This window comes from Pongo pygmaeus, chromosome 8, assembly GCF_028885625.2.
Source record: "Pongo pygmaeus isolate AG05252 chromosome 8, NHGRI_mPonPyg2-v2.0_pri, whole genome shotgun sequence".
Classification (NCBI taxonomy): domain Eukaryota; kingdom Metazoa; phylum Chordata; class Mammalia; order Primates; family Hominidae; genus Pongo; species Pongo pygmaeus.
The window spans coordinates 70,477,731-70,493,731 of NC_072381.2; the positions used below are offsets into that span (position 1 = coordinate 70,477,731).

The following is a 16,001-nucleotide window of genomic DNA, read 5'->3' on the forward strand; positions in this document are numbered from 1 at the left end:
CCTCCAAATCAAGGGAGACTACCTTTGAGCGTATACTATTCTGAATGATTCGGTGAGCTGTGTTTTTATTCTGCTCTGCAGACTGTTTTCCAAAGGCAGGATTATCTATGAAGAAGAGACAAGTGCTCTTTGCCATAGAAGATATTTGTGGCACTAGCTGTTTGAGTAGTTAGTGTTGAGTGCATTGCATTATCTCCTACTCTTAGGGAATGGAAGTGCATGAATTCCTCTGAGAAATGCCTGAATGCGGGGGACCTGTGGTAGAAGCCGCCCCTCTTGGGGTTATCCTCTCTTGGTTTCCTAGCAACTTGCCTGTTGCCATGGTGCCGCCTTACCCAGGCAGCAGATCTGCTGCCCTGTGGAATGTAGGCTCTGATTGTCAGCACTGGGAGGCTGCATGTGTTTTCTGTTACCCCTTTTTTTTGTAGCTAGATTCAAATTGTATTTAGCATGTTACTAAAATATTTAAAAGGAAAAGCATATGTTGTATGGCTAAAATAATGAGACTGATTGTTTTATCACATTCTAGGAAATGTTGTCCTGTCATTTTAAGATCGCTTCAGAAAATCTTTTGTGATTATGTTGTGTACTGGGCTTTTCGGTATCCTCACTGGGGTAAGCCAGGAAACACTTGTTGTTGGGAGACCTTTCTGTAAGCGAGGTTGTTGATTAAGTGTGTATATTAGTTGGGCTTAGATTTGACTGTAAACAACAGAGACATAGAATAATAATGGCTTATTTCTTTTTCTTATTTTTGATGGAGTCTCGCTCTGTCGCCCAGGCAGGAGTGCAGTGGCGTGATCTTGGCTCACTACAACCTCTGCCTCCTGAGTTCAAGCGATTCTCCTGCCTCAGCCTACTGAGTAACTGGGATTACAGGCACCTGCCACCACACCCAGCTAATTTTTGTATTTTTGGTAGAAATGGGGTTTTGTCATGTTGCCAGGCTGGTCTTGATTTGTGAGCTCAAAGTGATTCTCCCGCCTCAGCTTCCCAAAGTACTGGGGTTACAGGCATGAGCCACCGCACATGGCCCTGAAATCTATGTCTTTAAAAAAGTCTCATTGTGGAGTCGAGCATGGTGGCTCACGCTTGTAATCCTAGCACTTTGGGAGGCCGAGACGGGCGGATCACGAGGTCAGGAGTTCGAGACCAGCCTGGCCAACACGGCAAAACCCCATCTCTACTAAAAATACAAAAATTAGCTGGGTGTGGTGGCAGGCGCCTATAAACTCAGCTAGTCGGAAGGCTGAGGCAGGAGAATCGCTTGAACCCGGGAAGCGGAGGCTGCAGTAAGCTGAGATCATGCCACTGCACTCCAGCCTGGGCGACAAGAGCAAGACTCCGTCTCAAAAGAAAAAAAAAAGAGCCCGTTGTTCCGAGCTGTCTCACCAGGCCCTTGAACTAAGAAGTGAAGTGCTCAATTTGCCCCGAGTGCTGTTCATGTCTTTATGACACATTTAATTGGAAATCTTCAGGAGGTCAAACATTCTAAGAACTTTTTTGGAGTTCAGCATACTGCCTCAGAGAAGGAAGCTGGTGGGGTAGGGTGTGGGAGGATGAGAATAGAGATTAAAGGCTTTGCTGGCCACATGTTTTGAGAAATAACTCACCAGAAAGTGTTTTTGGGTAGTGTTTATTTATTAGTTATAAATGCTGAAAATGTTATCTGCCTTGTTTGAATGAAGACTTGGAGCTCCTCGGAGCTTTTTTAGTTCAGCCCACCACTGAAAGGATCCCTCTTATATAGAATTGCTCATAAGTTATGCATTTTGTTTCTGCTTGGTTGCTTCCACTGTTGGTGAGGTCATCACCTAATGATGCCACTCATTCTCTCTTTTTTTTCTGAGACAGGTTCTGGCTTTATTGCCTAGGCTGGAGTGCAGTGGTGCTGGGGCACTGGAGTGCAACCTCCGCCTCCTGGGCTCAAGCGATCCTCCCACCTCAGCCTCCCTGGTAGCTGGGACTACTGAGGAATGCACCACCATGTCCAGCTAATCTGTTCTCTTTTTATGCCCCTGGGTGGATGTTAAATGCATTCTTTACCTGGAGCTGTGGTCTGCTTCCCTCTACTCATTGTTCAGAGATCGGTGGTCTGGAGCCACTCATACCAGCTCCACACCCTGGTGGAAGGTGTACGGGATTCTCCCCCTACTTGGAGATGACCATGCCTGTCTCTGAAACATTCCTTCTCCCGTCACTCATCCCCAGTCCTCCAGGGGACTCTCTGGGTGGGGCCCCGGGCCCTCCCCTCCCTGGCCTCTGCTGAGCAGCTCACAGTGCTCATGGGCGTGTGTCTCCTGGTGCTGTTGGCCCTTGCTGTTCTGCTTTCCCTTTGAGTCTGCACAGCTTCTCATGGAACCCTGTTAGTGCCATTTGCCCATCTTGTTCTCTTGGACTCTGTGTTAGCCTCTCGGCTTTTGCTGCCCCCATTTCTCATGTGGACGTTTTTGAATTCGCCTTCCAGTTAGGTGCCTGACATTGGTATCTCCCACCTCCTCTTCAGTTCTGCCACCTTGTGCCTGGGTGGTTGAGACCCACACATGAGCTTGCCTGTCCTGTCCCTCCCAGAAATCCCTGAAGCTTCCTGCAGTATCGCCCACAGGGTTGAGGCCTCACCTTGGGGTGTGTGGGGCAGGTGAGACCATTCCCCAAGCACCTGAGATCTGTCTGCCTTTGCAGCCTGGCTGCCGCTACTTCCCTTGGCTTCGCTCCTGAAAAGACAGGACAGTTTCTTCCCTTCCCCACAGAGAACTGGACTCCTTTGGAATGTTCTGGAATTCCCCACCCCCTCTCCATGTAACCAGCCTTTTCTATCACCATCTTGCAGGTGCCAATTACAATTTCGTTTTGAGGAAGGCTCCGTTAGTATTGCCTTGCCGCTCCCATTCCCACCGATGCGTGGGGTCACACACCATTACTTAGATGTCTGTTCCTCCTGCTCTTTGGGGTAAAGAAAGTTGTGACTGTTCATTTGGTCTTTGGCATGAGGGCCTCGGGCTCTGCGCAGTCAGTGGAGCTGGTAGCCATGCCTTCATCCGGGTTGTTTACCTGCTTGTGTGGAGAAAAACCACCCTTGCCTGTAGAGCTTTGTGATTAATCCACAGCTGGGGCCTGAGAAGTTCCTCAAGTGCTAGGAGAAATTTGTGTGTAATAAAGTTTCTGGGAAAGGGATCCATGTCCCCAAAAGGTTCTGACCCACTGTTTGATCCCCTCTTAGGAGATCCGCTCTGGGAGTGGGCTTTGCACCTCTTGGCAGCTGGGAGCTCCCCAGCACCACCCAGCAGTGCCTGCCCTGAGGACACGCAGTCTCTATGAACATATGTCATCATGTCGCTCATCCTGGGAGATGGAATCCGTTACTACAGGCCGTTTTTGTAATATGCACCTTTATGTTTGGCTTGTGGTTGGAGGTAGAAGGGGGTGTCTTGCTAAGAAGGCACTTTCTAGGAGTTGGAATTTACGTGTTACTTCCTATGTCCACGGAAGTCTGTTTTACGATGGAACTTGACTTTATAGGCGTACCGAATTTTCCATCATGTGTACCTTTTTCCCTCCAGATCTGAGGAAGAAGCCTGCTGCCATTCAGTAGGTCATGGATTGGGAAGTGACAGTCAGTTTGTATTAGCTGGGCCAGTTTTAGATACAAGGGGCTGCCCAAGATTATTTTCAGTCCAGGTTGGCCGGACCAAAACAAGTAACAAAGTCATCATGGAAAATGATTACTGTTTCACATTCCTAGAGGAAGTAGGCAACCTACAAAGTATTCTCACATGGGCCTGTGAGAGTGAGTTGTGGTCCGGAAACACTCTAGATTTTGGTCAGCTGTAGCTAGTTCCCTGCTGAGAAGGCTGGAGAAAGTAGCTGGGTGGACATTACACCGGATGAGCATTTTTAAGAATGGGGGGTGCTGGTCACTTGCTCCTGCTTTTGGTGGTGACTCCTGTCTTGGCTCTGGTCTCCTGAGGTCTGAGCCCATCCTCTTCTGGCTTCCCTGTGTATCACTCTGCCTTCCTCTGCCTAGAGACTCATTTGGTAGCCTCCTGTTCATCTTGATTTGGAGGTAGGGCTAGGCAGTGTATCGTGGTGTCATCATGGGTCCTTTTCAGAGTCCTAGGGGCCCAGGGCCTGCTAGGGTGTGGTGGGAGTTATCAGGTCTGGGGCCCCTATTTGTGCTGTCTCTGTGACCGCGCAGTCCCCAGAGCCCTTACCCTCATGACTCAATTCTGCCTCCTCGCCACCGCTCCCCTGAGATTTATAACTGAGGCTGGCGCCAGCCATGCTTGGCTACACTGCGGGCTAACTAAGCTTTTGTGAGCCATCTGGGGAGCTTGGTACTGATTTGCATCTGGCACATGTTTTCCCCTGGAAACTAGAGTCCAAACCAGCAGCCTCTGGAATGTGGCCAGCTTGGTTGAGGTTGCGAACTGGACGTGTGTGTGATTTTGCTCCCAGGGGACAGGGAAGGCTATAACTTGGGCAGCAGATGAATAATTCATTTGCTTGTGTCTGAAGGGGTGCAGGTGATCTGGCTCGAGCTTTGTGGGACTCAGTCTTTGTGTGAGTAGCTTGTGGAGGTAGTAATGAAAGAAAGCAGTTCATTCCTTTCCCTCTCCTGGAGGAAGAACACGTACTGACCTATACAACACGTGTTTCCTATGTGTGTTACACACGTATGTAGAATTGGCTTACAGAGGGAAGCAGCATACAGCAAGACTCCTGAGGTTCTAAGTGTGTTTCTCAGGTGATAGTGGGTTTTTTTTTTTTTTTTTTTTTTTTTTGTCTCAGACTTGGGTCAAGTATCTATTGCAGCAAAAGTTGGTTCAACCCTACTGAGATGCCTGTTGGAGTTTGACCCTCATGCCACCATCTTCTATGTGTAGTCTGATGTAGTCTCTTGTTTCCTAGCTGAATAATTGGGCTAGAAGTGAGATGTGAATCTGAGGATTTTTTTCCCCCATTTTTTGGTTCTAAAATCAAGGACCTGTTTTAAGACACATAGGCACTCTCAAGGCAGTTTATAAAATATTTTCAGGACTAGGTATGGTAGCTCACGGCTGGAGTGCAGTGGTGAGATCTCGGCTCACTACAACCTCTGCCTCCTGGGCTCGAGCTGTCCTCCCACCTGAGTCTCTCGAGTAGCTGGGATCACAGGTGCGTGCCACCATGCCCGGCTAATTTTTTGTAGAGATGAGGTTTTGCCATGTTGCCCAGGCTGGTCTTGAACTCCTGGACTTAAGTGATCCCCACCTCGGCCTCTCAAAGTGCTGAGATTATAGGCATGAGCCATATAATCTCAGGCATGAGCCATTGTTTTATGTTATAAGGGTATGATTTTTTTTTATTTTTATTTTATTTATTTATTTATTTTTTGAAACGGAGTCTCGCTGTGTCACCCAGGCTGGAGTGCAGTGGCGCAATCTCGGCTCACTGCCAGCTCCGCCTCCTGGGTTCACGCCATTCTCCTGCCTCAGCCTCCCGAGTAGCTGGAACTACAGGTGCCCGCCACCACACCTGGCTAATTGTTTTTTTTTGTATTTTTAGTAGGGACGGGGTTTCACTGTGTTAGCCAGGATGGTCTTGATCTCCTGACGTCGTGATCCGCCCATCTCGGCCTCCCAAAGTGCTGGGATTATAGGCGTGAGCCACCGTGCCCGGCCTGTTTTTCTTTTTTAAAAAAACCCTTCATTCTACAGTTGTTATTCATTCTACAGAAGTCAAAATCTTCCCTGTATTTGAATTTGTTAGTCTTTTCTCCTATGGTTTCTTTTGTTACTTATGGAAACATTTTAAGGTTAAAGTTCTGATACTCCCTGATACTGTTTAAAGGTAGTTAGAGAGGATGAAAGTGAACCAGATAAATGAGTCCCTTCCAGCCCTGTGACTGACAAGCCAGCTTCTTGACCGGGACAGGCGTGTATCTGTGTGGCTGGTGTCCCATACAGCTTGGTGAGGGGCCGAGTAGCGGAGTCCAGCTCAAGGACAGTTGCCCTCAGCCGTGGGGAAATAAGTCAGGTCGACCTGGTTTGCTACAAAATGGGCCACCTTCTCACATTGTTTTTCATTTTAGCTCTAGCCGGCCCGGTCCTTGGACTGAAAGAATGCACCAGAGGCTCGGCAGTGTGGTGCCAGAATGTGAAGACAGCGTCCGACTGCGGGGCAGTGAAGCACTGCCTGCAGACCGTTTGGAACAAGCCAACAGTGGTGAGTGCCACCACCCTCCAGTCCCAGCCCCAGCACTCCGCTTGGGTCCCCTTAGAACAGCTGTAACTCACTGCCATATTGACAGAGCACTTTTTCTTGCCTGGTTTTGTTTACTTCTCACTGTGACCCTGTGTGGGAGGCAGGACCTATTGGTGAATGTACCCATTTTACAGCAGAGGAGATGGAGGTTCAGAGAGGTTAAGGTTTCACTCTCCTGAGGCTACCTGGTCTCTTGTGGCAGACAGGATGAGGTCCTCCATGCCTGCGGCTCCAGGTGCCTGCCCCATGCTGCCTCTGGGCCTCTGTGCAGATCCCACTTCTCACCTTAGATAAGAGGCCAGTAGGTTGGCAGTGCCTGTTCCCACCACTGGGCACATGGGCGTGGCTCTATCCTTGGTCACTCACTCCAAAAACTACATGCTGAGCTTTTCAGGTACTTTCTGCCTGTTTCATATTTTGTTCTCTCCTCACTCCTCTCAAACAGGCAAACTGCTGATTGAGATCCTGGAGTGCGGTTGCCTTTTAAAATTGATTTCCAGCTGTAACTACACTGAGGAAGCTAGCACTGATTTTTCATCTAAATAATGCTAAATGTAGCGTATTAATGTGGGGCATCGTCTAAGGCGACAAGCCACGAGTGTGTTCCTCACGGTCCCAAGCCCTCTCAGGAGATGCTCTGCTGACCGTGCCAGCTGGATGCAGAGCTGCTGCCCTGGGCTCACTTGGGGCTGTGCCGGCCATCATGTGGTACGGGCTGTGTTTGACTGAGTGGACTTTGGGTTCTAAAAAACTTGTCAGTGGCCACTACTGCTCCTTCAGTAAGAGAAGAAAGCTTAGCACCATTCTTTTAGAAACAGTTTGTGAATTATTCACTGGAAAACTGCCTTCTGTGGCCATACTTGCCCTTTTTTTTGGAGGCAGGGTCTGGCTCTGTCGCCTAGGCTGGAGTGCAGTGGCACAATCATGGCTCACTGCAGCCTCAACCTTGTAGGCTCAAGTGAGCCTCCCACCTCAGCCTCCTGAGTACTGGAACCACAGATGTGCACCAGTATGCCCGGCTAATTTTTGTATTTTTTGTAGAGATAGGGTTTTTACCATGTTGCCCAGGCTGATCTTGAACTCCTGGGCTAAGGTCATCCTCCTGCCTCCCATAGTGCTGTGATTACAGGCGTGGGCTACCACGACTGGCCTGAAACTACTTTCAGATTTGGTTTCTAATTTGCCTTCAATCTTGTTTTTAATACTACTTCCTGTTTCCAGGTTTAATGTGTGTCCAGTAAGGACTTTAAAACTTCCTTGATTGACTGGTCTTGTCATGGCCTGGCCTTCTGTTTTTTTTTTTTTTTTTTTTTTGGGATGGACTCTCACTCTGTTGCCCAGGCTGGAGTTCAGTGGCACGATCTCGGCTCACTGCAACCTCCGCCTCCCAGGTTCAAGCAATTCTTCTGCCTCAGCCTCCCAAGTAGCTGGGATTATAGGTGCGTGCCACCATGCCTGGCTAATTTTTGTATTTTTAGTAGAGACGGGGTTTTCAACATGCTGGTCAGGCTGGTCTCGAACTCCTGACCTCGTGATCTGTCTGCCTCAGCCTCGCAAAGTGTTGGGATTACAGGCGTGAGCCACCGCGCCCGGCCTGGCCCTCTCTTGATATGGTTCCATGCACAGTACCCTTGACCCTGTGTTTCCACAGATGCTGAGGGCTGTCTGTGGAACTTGAGCATCCTGGGGTTTGGGTGTCCACGGGGGTCCTGGAATTGATGCCCCTTCAGATACCAAAGGATGACTGTATTAGCCTGACTAGGTTCAAGTTGGTTTCTCTAAATGCAGCTAAGTTCATAGGTGTTCCTCAGTCTCACCCAGATATGTTTCTTCTCCATGGGTGGAAAGTCAGTTGACATCAAGAAGGGAGCCTGGGCATTCTTCCCCAAGGGCCGCAGGAACCAATTAGAATTTCCATGGCCTCTGGTCCAGGTGGGGGCCTTGGTGCCAATCAGAAGATTGGCTTTGGCGTGGCCTTGCCTCGTTAACATGCCTGGGAGGCAGAGGAAGCGCAGGTGAATGGTTCAGTGTGGGTGTGCCTTCAGAGGTGGGTGGGGCGTTTGTTTCTCCGTCCCACCCACATCTCTGCCATACTGATGTGACTCTGATTTCACCTGAGCCTCAGTTTCCTCAGAGGTGTTGTGAGCATTGATGTGAAATTGACCTGTGCCATGTGGGGTGCTGTGTGGGTATGAGCAAAGGTTCTGTGTCCTGTAAATCACAGTGTGTTCTGGTGAGTCACACCTCTTCCCTCCCTGCCGTGCCACAGCGCTGCTCATGCAGGGTGGAGAACCAGGATGTGACGGGAGCGTGGTCACGATCATATCCCTGGTTAGAGAGAATAGCGAAAAGGCTATGGGGAGTTCCAGCTGTGTGGGGTGTGAATTTGTGTCCTACAAATACAAATTTCTCGTATTCTTTCTCTTAGAAATCCCTTCCCTGCGACATATGCAAAGACGTTGTCACCGCAGCTGGTGATATGCTGAAGGACAATGCCACTGAGGTGAGCGGCTGTGAGTGGGGATGGTGCCTGAGCCACGGGCACGTGCACTGGTTCCTAAGAGAGCTGTGATTCCGGGTGTCTAAAGAGGAATGGTGTAGGCCTGAGGGTGGCAAATGTCTTCCACAAAGGACCAAGGAGAAAAGATTTTAGGCTATACGAGCCGTTTACTGTCCCTGTCACACAGTCTCTTTTTAAAAATGTAAAAAGAATGTAAAAACCATTCTTTGAGTTCTGGGTTGTACAAAAATAAGCTGAAGGGCCTACTTTGCTGACCCTGGGACTAAATGCCCAAAGTTAATTGAGATGTTATATTGCATGCCACTAATACCTAGGTCCAGTTTGGCCATCTCTGCTTAGAATTCCCTGTGCCTGCGAGACTGCAGGTCCAAGGATCTTCATTTTGAATGTTCCTGTCTGCTTTTGCCTGATTGACCTGATAGAGCCATAGGTAACATGGTCAAGTCCTTTTCCCTGAGGGCTGGCTGTTTACCAGGCTTGGTTTTTCTGGGAGCTATTGAGGGCCTCTTGCCTTCAGCCCATTTATTTCCGGGGAAGAAAGCCTGTCTTGATTCTGACCCTGGTGTCCTCTCGTAGGAGGAGATCCTTGTTTACTTGGAGAAGACCTGTGACTGGCTTCCGAAACCGAACATGTCTGCTTCGTGCAAGGAGATAGTGGACTCCTACCTCCCTGTCATCCTGGACATCATTAAAGGAGAAATGGTAAGTGATGGGGAATAGGCTTTTCCTTGAAGGTGCTTCTGGGGCCCAGGAGAGGCAGTGGCCCAGAGTAGATTGATTAAAATGGAAAGTCTGTTCTTAGCTCTGGAATTCCTCAACAGCATTTTGCTACAGTTTGACATCCAGAATAGCTCCTTTGGCACAGCAGGCCAGTCTGTATGTAACTTGCCCTGGGGTTAGCAAGGGTGCAGCTGCTGGGGACTGGTCGGACTGCTGAAGGAATGTAAACCGGCATAACCTTCAGAGATGTGGGTTGGATAGATCATGTCCAATCTTTAACTGACCCCTTTGAGCAAGCACAAAACCTCATTTCTGTGAATTTATTTCTGTGAACTTATAATTAAGGAATAATTCAGGGAATGTACTGGGGACTTTCATTCATCAAGCATGTATTATACACAGACACAAACACTGTGTCACAGACTGGGTTTTTAGCAAAGAACACGGAGCTAGCTTTGTGGAATTTGGAAAGGTCTTGACAAAGAAGAGGTGTTTAAGTAACTGAAGAGGGCCAGTGGGGCAGGACTGTCCCAAGACAGGACCAAGGTTCTGGTGAGGAAGGCAGGGGTTGTGTCATACACAGCCTTCTAGGCCATCTTCAAGGATTGCAAGTGCAGCCTTGGAGTGTCATGATTGTAAGGGCATTTGTCAAAGGGTTTGGTCTAGGTCTAGGTCCCATTGAGGGAAGCTGCAGGTGGGGAAGCTGACAGGACCCTCAGGAGGTCATTGCTTTGTGAGTGAGATGTGATGTGGACAGTGGAAATGGCAGATGCAGATTCTCTTTTGGAGGATTCAATGGACTGGACTTGCTCATGAGGGGGATGTATAGGAGAGGAAGAGCTACAAATGTCTCCCTGGCTTCTGAGAAGATGAAGGTGGTGTTATTTGCTGAAATGGAGCTAGTCGGGCGGGATAGAATGAGGGGTAAGTTTGAGATGTCTGTGTGGTGGGTATGATTACGAAAGTGAAACACTTGGGAGCTATCAGCATGTGGAAGGTGTTGAAAGCCATCGTGTTAGCTCATTTTGTGGGGAAGTGGCTTAGAATTGCTGACTCTTCTCCTCTAACAAGAAGCTCCTATTCCTTTATTTATTTATTTATTTATTTTTTTGAGACTGAGTCTCCTCTGTCGCCCAGCCTGGAGTGCAATGGCACGATCTCGGCTGACAGCACCTCTGCCTTCCGGGTTCAAGTGGTTCTCCCATCTCAGCCTCCCAAGTAGCTGGGATCACAGGCACCCACCATCATGCCCGGCTAATTTTTGTATTTTTGTAGAGATGGGGTTTCACCACATTGGCCAGGCTGGTCTTGAACTGTTGACCTCAGGCAATCCGCCCGCCTCGGCCTCACAAAGTGCTGGGATTACAGGTGTGAGCCACTGCACCTGGCCTCCTATTCCTTTAAAGAAGAGCTGAGGGGAAAGAGGTAACATTTAGGAAGCCTGTATTAGTCCGTTTTCATGCTACTAATAAAGACATACCTGAGACTGGATAATTTATAAAAAAAGAAAGGTTTAATGGACTCACAGTTCCACTTGGCTGGGGAGGCCTCAAAATCATGGTGGAAGGTGAGGGAGGAGCAAAGCCACATCTTACATGGCAGCAGGCAAGAGAGCATGTGCAGGGGAACTGCCCTTTATAAAACCATCAGATCATGAGACTTACTATCACTAAACAGCACGGGAAAACCCGCCCCCGTGATTCAGTTACCTCCCACTGGGTCCCTCCTATGACACATGGGGACTATGGGAGCTACAGTTCAAAATGAGATTTGGGTGGGGACACAGCCAAACTGCATCATTGCCTAATAGGAGAATCGAGGAAGCTTAGGGGCCGCTGTGTGGTTAGGCACTCGGATTGGGTAATTTTGTCATTCTTGGTATGCTGAGCAGTTTGAATTTAGACAACAGGTTTGTGTTTCTTTTAAGGGATTTAAAGAGAGGGACTAATTCAGAGGCACTAGATGGTCTGTCTTATTTTCCCCTGGGGAGAGGATTTTCAGCAGGGCTTCTTTCCATCCCACCAGAGCCGTCCTGGGGAGGTGTGCTCTGCTCTCAACCTCTGCGAGTCTCTCCAGAAGCACCTGGCAGAGCTGAATCACCAGAAGCAGCTGGAGTCCAATAAGATCCCAGAGCTGGACATGACTGAGGTGGTGGCCCCCTTCATGGCCAACATCCCTCTCCTCCTCTACCCTCAGGACGGCCCCCGCAGCAAGCCCCAGCCAAAGGTAAGACAACGGGCTGGCCACTGAGGACCCATTTTTGGTTGCACTGGAGATGAGAGACCAAAGGGGTAGAGAGTGCATGTGTGGTTCTTAAACTGGGGCTTATCTCTGTGCATGACTCTGCAGTCACATGAGCCAGCCTTTAAATGGTTGTACCATGAAGTTTCTAAAGAATGGGATATTTAAAATGTGCAAAGATTAACCCCCTTTAAAAAAAATTTACTTCTTTTATTTTTGAGACAGGGTCTCATTCTATCACCCAAGCTGGAGTGCAGTGGTGTGATCATGGTTCACTGCAGCCTCAACCTCTGAGGCTTAAGTGATCCTCCCACCTTAGCCTCCTAAGTAGCTGGGAGTACAGATGCACACCACCACACCTGGCTAATTTTTGTATTTTTTGTTTTGCCATGTTGGTCAGGCTGGTCTCAAACTCCTGGGTTCAAGCGATCTGCCTGCCTTGGCTTCCCAAAGTGCTGGGATTACAGGTGTGAGCCACTGCGCCTGGCCAACCTTTTTATTTATGCTAAACCCCCTTTTTATACCATACTGTTACTATAATGAACACTTAATCGATTTTAAGCCTATCAGTAATTTGAGAGCCTGTAAAGCATCTTAGGAACTGGTCAGTAAGTACCCTCTAATGCTGCAGCCCTGAGTATATAAGGACGTTTTCCTAGGAATTTGAGTCCTCTTAAGTTGCCAACCTAACTGCCTCTTCTGTAGGATAATGGGGACGTTTGCCAGGACTGCATTCAGATGGTGACCGACATCCAGACTGCTGTACGGACTAACTCCACCTTTGTCCAGGCCTTGGTGGAACATGTCAAGGAGGAGTGTGACCGCCTGGGCCCTGGCATGGCCGACATAGTGAGCCTTGTGTCCTTGTGCATTGGGGATGTTCTGGGCCTGGGAGTTGGGCTGTGGAGGCTGGAGTAGGGTGTTCAGACAACATGCTTCTCTTTTTTCCCAGAAAGCAGCTTGAATAGGTAGTGCAGACTTGAATCTAGTTTGGTTAATGGCATCTGGATATGTAACAAAACTGGGGACAAAAAGTAGGAGACTGTTTCTGGGAAGATTTTGTTTCCTGCCATGCACCCTGTGTATTAGGAACACTGTAGAAACACTTTTTGCCCCCCACCCCCCTTTTTTTTTTTTTTTTTTTTTTGAGACTGAGTGTCGCTCTGTTGCCCCGGCTGGAGTGCAGCAACGTGATCTCAGCTCACTGTAACCTCTACCTCCTGGGTTCCAGCGATTCTCCTGCCTTAGCCTCCCGAGTAGCTGGAATTACAGGTGTGTGCAATCATGCCCAGCTGATTTTTGTATTTTTAGTAGAGATGGGGTTTCACCGTGTTTGCCAGGCTGGTCTCAAACTCCTGACCTCAAGTGATCTGCCCGCCTCGGCCTCCCAAAGTATTGGGATTACAGGCGTGAGCCTCCGCGCCCGGCCTTTACCCCATTTTTTTCTTTTCTTTTTTTTTTTTTTTTTTGACACGGAGTCTTGCTCTGTTGCCCAGGCTGAAATGCAGTGGCACGATCTCGGCTCACTGCAAGCTCCGCCTCCCGGGTTCACGCCATTCTCCTGCCTCAGCCTCCCGAGTAGCTGGGACTACAGGCGCCCGCCACCATGCCCAGCTAATTTTTTTTGTATTTTTAGTGGAGACGGGGTTTCACTGTGTTAGCCAGGATGGTCTCGATCTCCTGATGTCATGATCCACCCGCCTCGGCCTCCCAAAGTGCTGGGATTACAGGCGTGAGCCACCGCGCCTGGCCATTTACCCCATTTTTGAAAGCTTGGCTCATGTATGTGACACTGAGAATTCCAGCTGTGCTCCTGCAGCAAGCATGGTCGCTGACCATGGTTCACCTGGAAGCCTCCCTTAGTCCTGTGGGCTCAGAAACTCATTTTCTTGGCCCCTTACTTAGATGGTTTCATTCTGGGACCCTATTCCAAGATTATTAATCACACTCAGGTGGATGTGTAAAACCAAAATGCCATTTTTAGTACCTGACAACTGAAGAAACCTGCTAGACTGGCAGCTGAGAAGCTGGTTGTAATCACTGTGTCCTTTGGGATCTAGCGAGGCTTTTTGGGTGGAGTGGCCGGCTCTAGGAGATGAGGCCTTCTCCATTTTTTTTTTTTCTTGAGACAGGGTTTAGCTCTGTCACCCAGGCTGGAGTGCAGTGGCACAATCATAGCTCACTGCAGCCTTTACCTCCTGGGCCCAAACAATCCTCTTCTCAGCCTCCCAAGTAGCTGGGATTACAGGAGTGAGCCACCACGCCCAGCTGAGGGTTTCTCTCTGACTTTCCGTTAGGAATGTCAATCAGGTGAACATCATTCATTTTGAAAGCCTAGGAATCCTGTAGCCTCATTTTAAGTGTGTTTGCATAACACCATTTAAACAGGTTTCCCAGTTGAACCCTCTGTGAGAGCTGTATCATGTTACCTTTGGTCCTCTCTCTGTAGAAGCTCCCCAAATACAGAGAGCAATTCTGTGGAGTCTACTGGAAGTATCTAGATTGTCTGAAAATAGGCAGTTAAAAATCATTATAACTTGACTCTACTGGATTTAAGCTTTATAATGCCATCTGAGATTGTGTAAATGGCTTTGAAAGGTAAGCTCCAGTTCCTAAGCAGTGTATCTCCTAGCTGCCTTCTGTCCAAATTGCCACTGAATAGTTGCTGTATGATCCTGGGGCAAGTGAGGTTATAAGATAAAGGTGACAGGAGGGTGGAATCTTTAAGGTCCCTTAAGAAACATTTTCAAAACGTCTTTTGCACACATTTCCTGTAAATGATAGAGTAACCAAATTGTCATTTTCATCTTATTAAAACTGGCCCAGAGCAGACAGTTATAAAGTTCTACTTTAGAAACTTGCTTGATAGTCACCAGTTGACACTGTTGGAAATGCTGGGGGTTTTTTGTTGGTTGGTTTTTGGTGCATTGTTGCAGTGATTTGTTTAGCAGTCTGTTTCTCTCTCCTCAGTGCAAGAACTATATCAGCCAGTATTCTGAAATTGCTATCCAGATGATGATGCACATGGTAGGTGGCACGGAGGCCCCTTGTTAGCATTTTTCTTTGTTTTTCAGGTTTCGTCATTTCTAGGAATTTTGAAAATTATATGGTTTAGTTTCCCTTTTTTACCTTAGAGTGCTGAATTGGGCTAAATCGACCCCTCTGGCTAGAAGACTCTCCACTTGCAATCTCAGTACCTCCCCTGTTACGGGAGAGGCTGAAGCATCTTGATCCCAGGATTACCCTGGTGGCTTCCTGGCAATTTGTTTGCCTCTGCCTGTTCAGGCCGGCCATCAGGTTTCTAGGTCTGGCTTTAACCCTGGGATCTGTAGAAGTCAAGTGCTCTCTAACTAAGCCAGACCTGAGAATGGCTGTGTTGCCGCCAGAGTTGGGGGAATACTGCCTCCCGGAGTTTGTCCTGTGCACGGCAGCAGTGTCTGCTGAAGCTGCTGCTTGAGCTGGTAACTCCTGAGCTGGCTTTGGATGCATTCAGGTGGCAGGGGGCATTCCTTCATTAGAATCAAGAATACCCATTCAGGAAATGAGCTCGCTAGTCCACACAGAGCAGGGTGGCCTGCTCACGTTGGAAACAGGCACTGCCTCCTTCGATCTGATTGGCGGGGCTGAGTGGGTGGGGGGCACCTTTTCCCTGTCTGTCATGCTGACTTTCTGACTACTTGAGATTGACATACCAGCGTTTGAGTTTGTTCTCTGATCCAGGGGTCAGCAAACTGGCCCATCATGTTTTGTACTTAAAGGGTATTTTTTTGGAACACAGCGACGCCTGTTTTGTGCTACAGCAGCACAGTTGAGTAGTTGCAGCCAGATCTTACGGCCAAGGAGCCTGAAAGATTGACTCTCTGACCTGCTGTAACCACTCAAGCAAGCCGAGGAGGAGTAGTTTATTTGGGATTATTACTCACACCCTACCACGTTCTAAAAACAGTTAAAAGGCAGCTTACAAAGACATGCACCTGAAGTAGGTAAAGATAAGCATTGATGGGACTTAATCTCGTGAAGTACTTCCTTATAGCTAACTTAAAATATTTTTCTCATTATAAAAGTTATACTGTGTAGAAATGTGTTGAAAATACGGACAATACTTCCCACATAAAAATCATTTGGAGTTTCAAAAAACATCAACGGTGTCATATATACTACCTTGTACTTTGTAGTTTGCATTTTTTGCCTAAAAATATGTTGGCCATTGAATATTCTTGTACAAATGACTAAATGCTTGCAGAATAATCACCTGTGTACATAGAAGAGAATTTAC

The 16,001-nt window shown here is 48.2% G+C and overlaps 1 protein-coding gene across 1 annotated transcript in view; it reads left to right on the forward strand.

The window, feature by feature from the left end:
* The window catches only part of PSAP (prosaposin), a 35,112-nt gene that overhangs the window by 10,874 nt on the left and 8,237 nt on the right, over positions 1 to 16,001 (forward strand). Inside the window, exons 2-7 of the mRNA XM_054437074.1 lie at positions 6,071 to 6,204; positions 8,672 to 8,746; positions 9,341 to 9,466; positions 11,510 to 11,710; positions 12,431 to 12,574; positions 14,696 to 14,752. Of these exons, the coding sequence (XP_054293049.1) occupies positions 6,071 to 6,204; positions 8,672 to 8,746; positions 9,341 to 9,466; positions 11,510 to 11,710; positions 12,431 to 12,574; positions 14,696 to 14,752 (737 nt within the window). The remainder of the gene's footprint in view (positions 1 to 6,070; positions 6,205 to 8,671; positions 8,747 to 9,340; positions 9,467 to 11,509; positions 11,711 to 12,430; positions 12,575 to 14,695; positions 14,753 to 16,001) is intronic.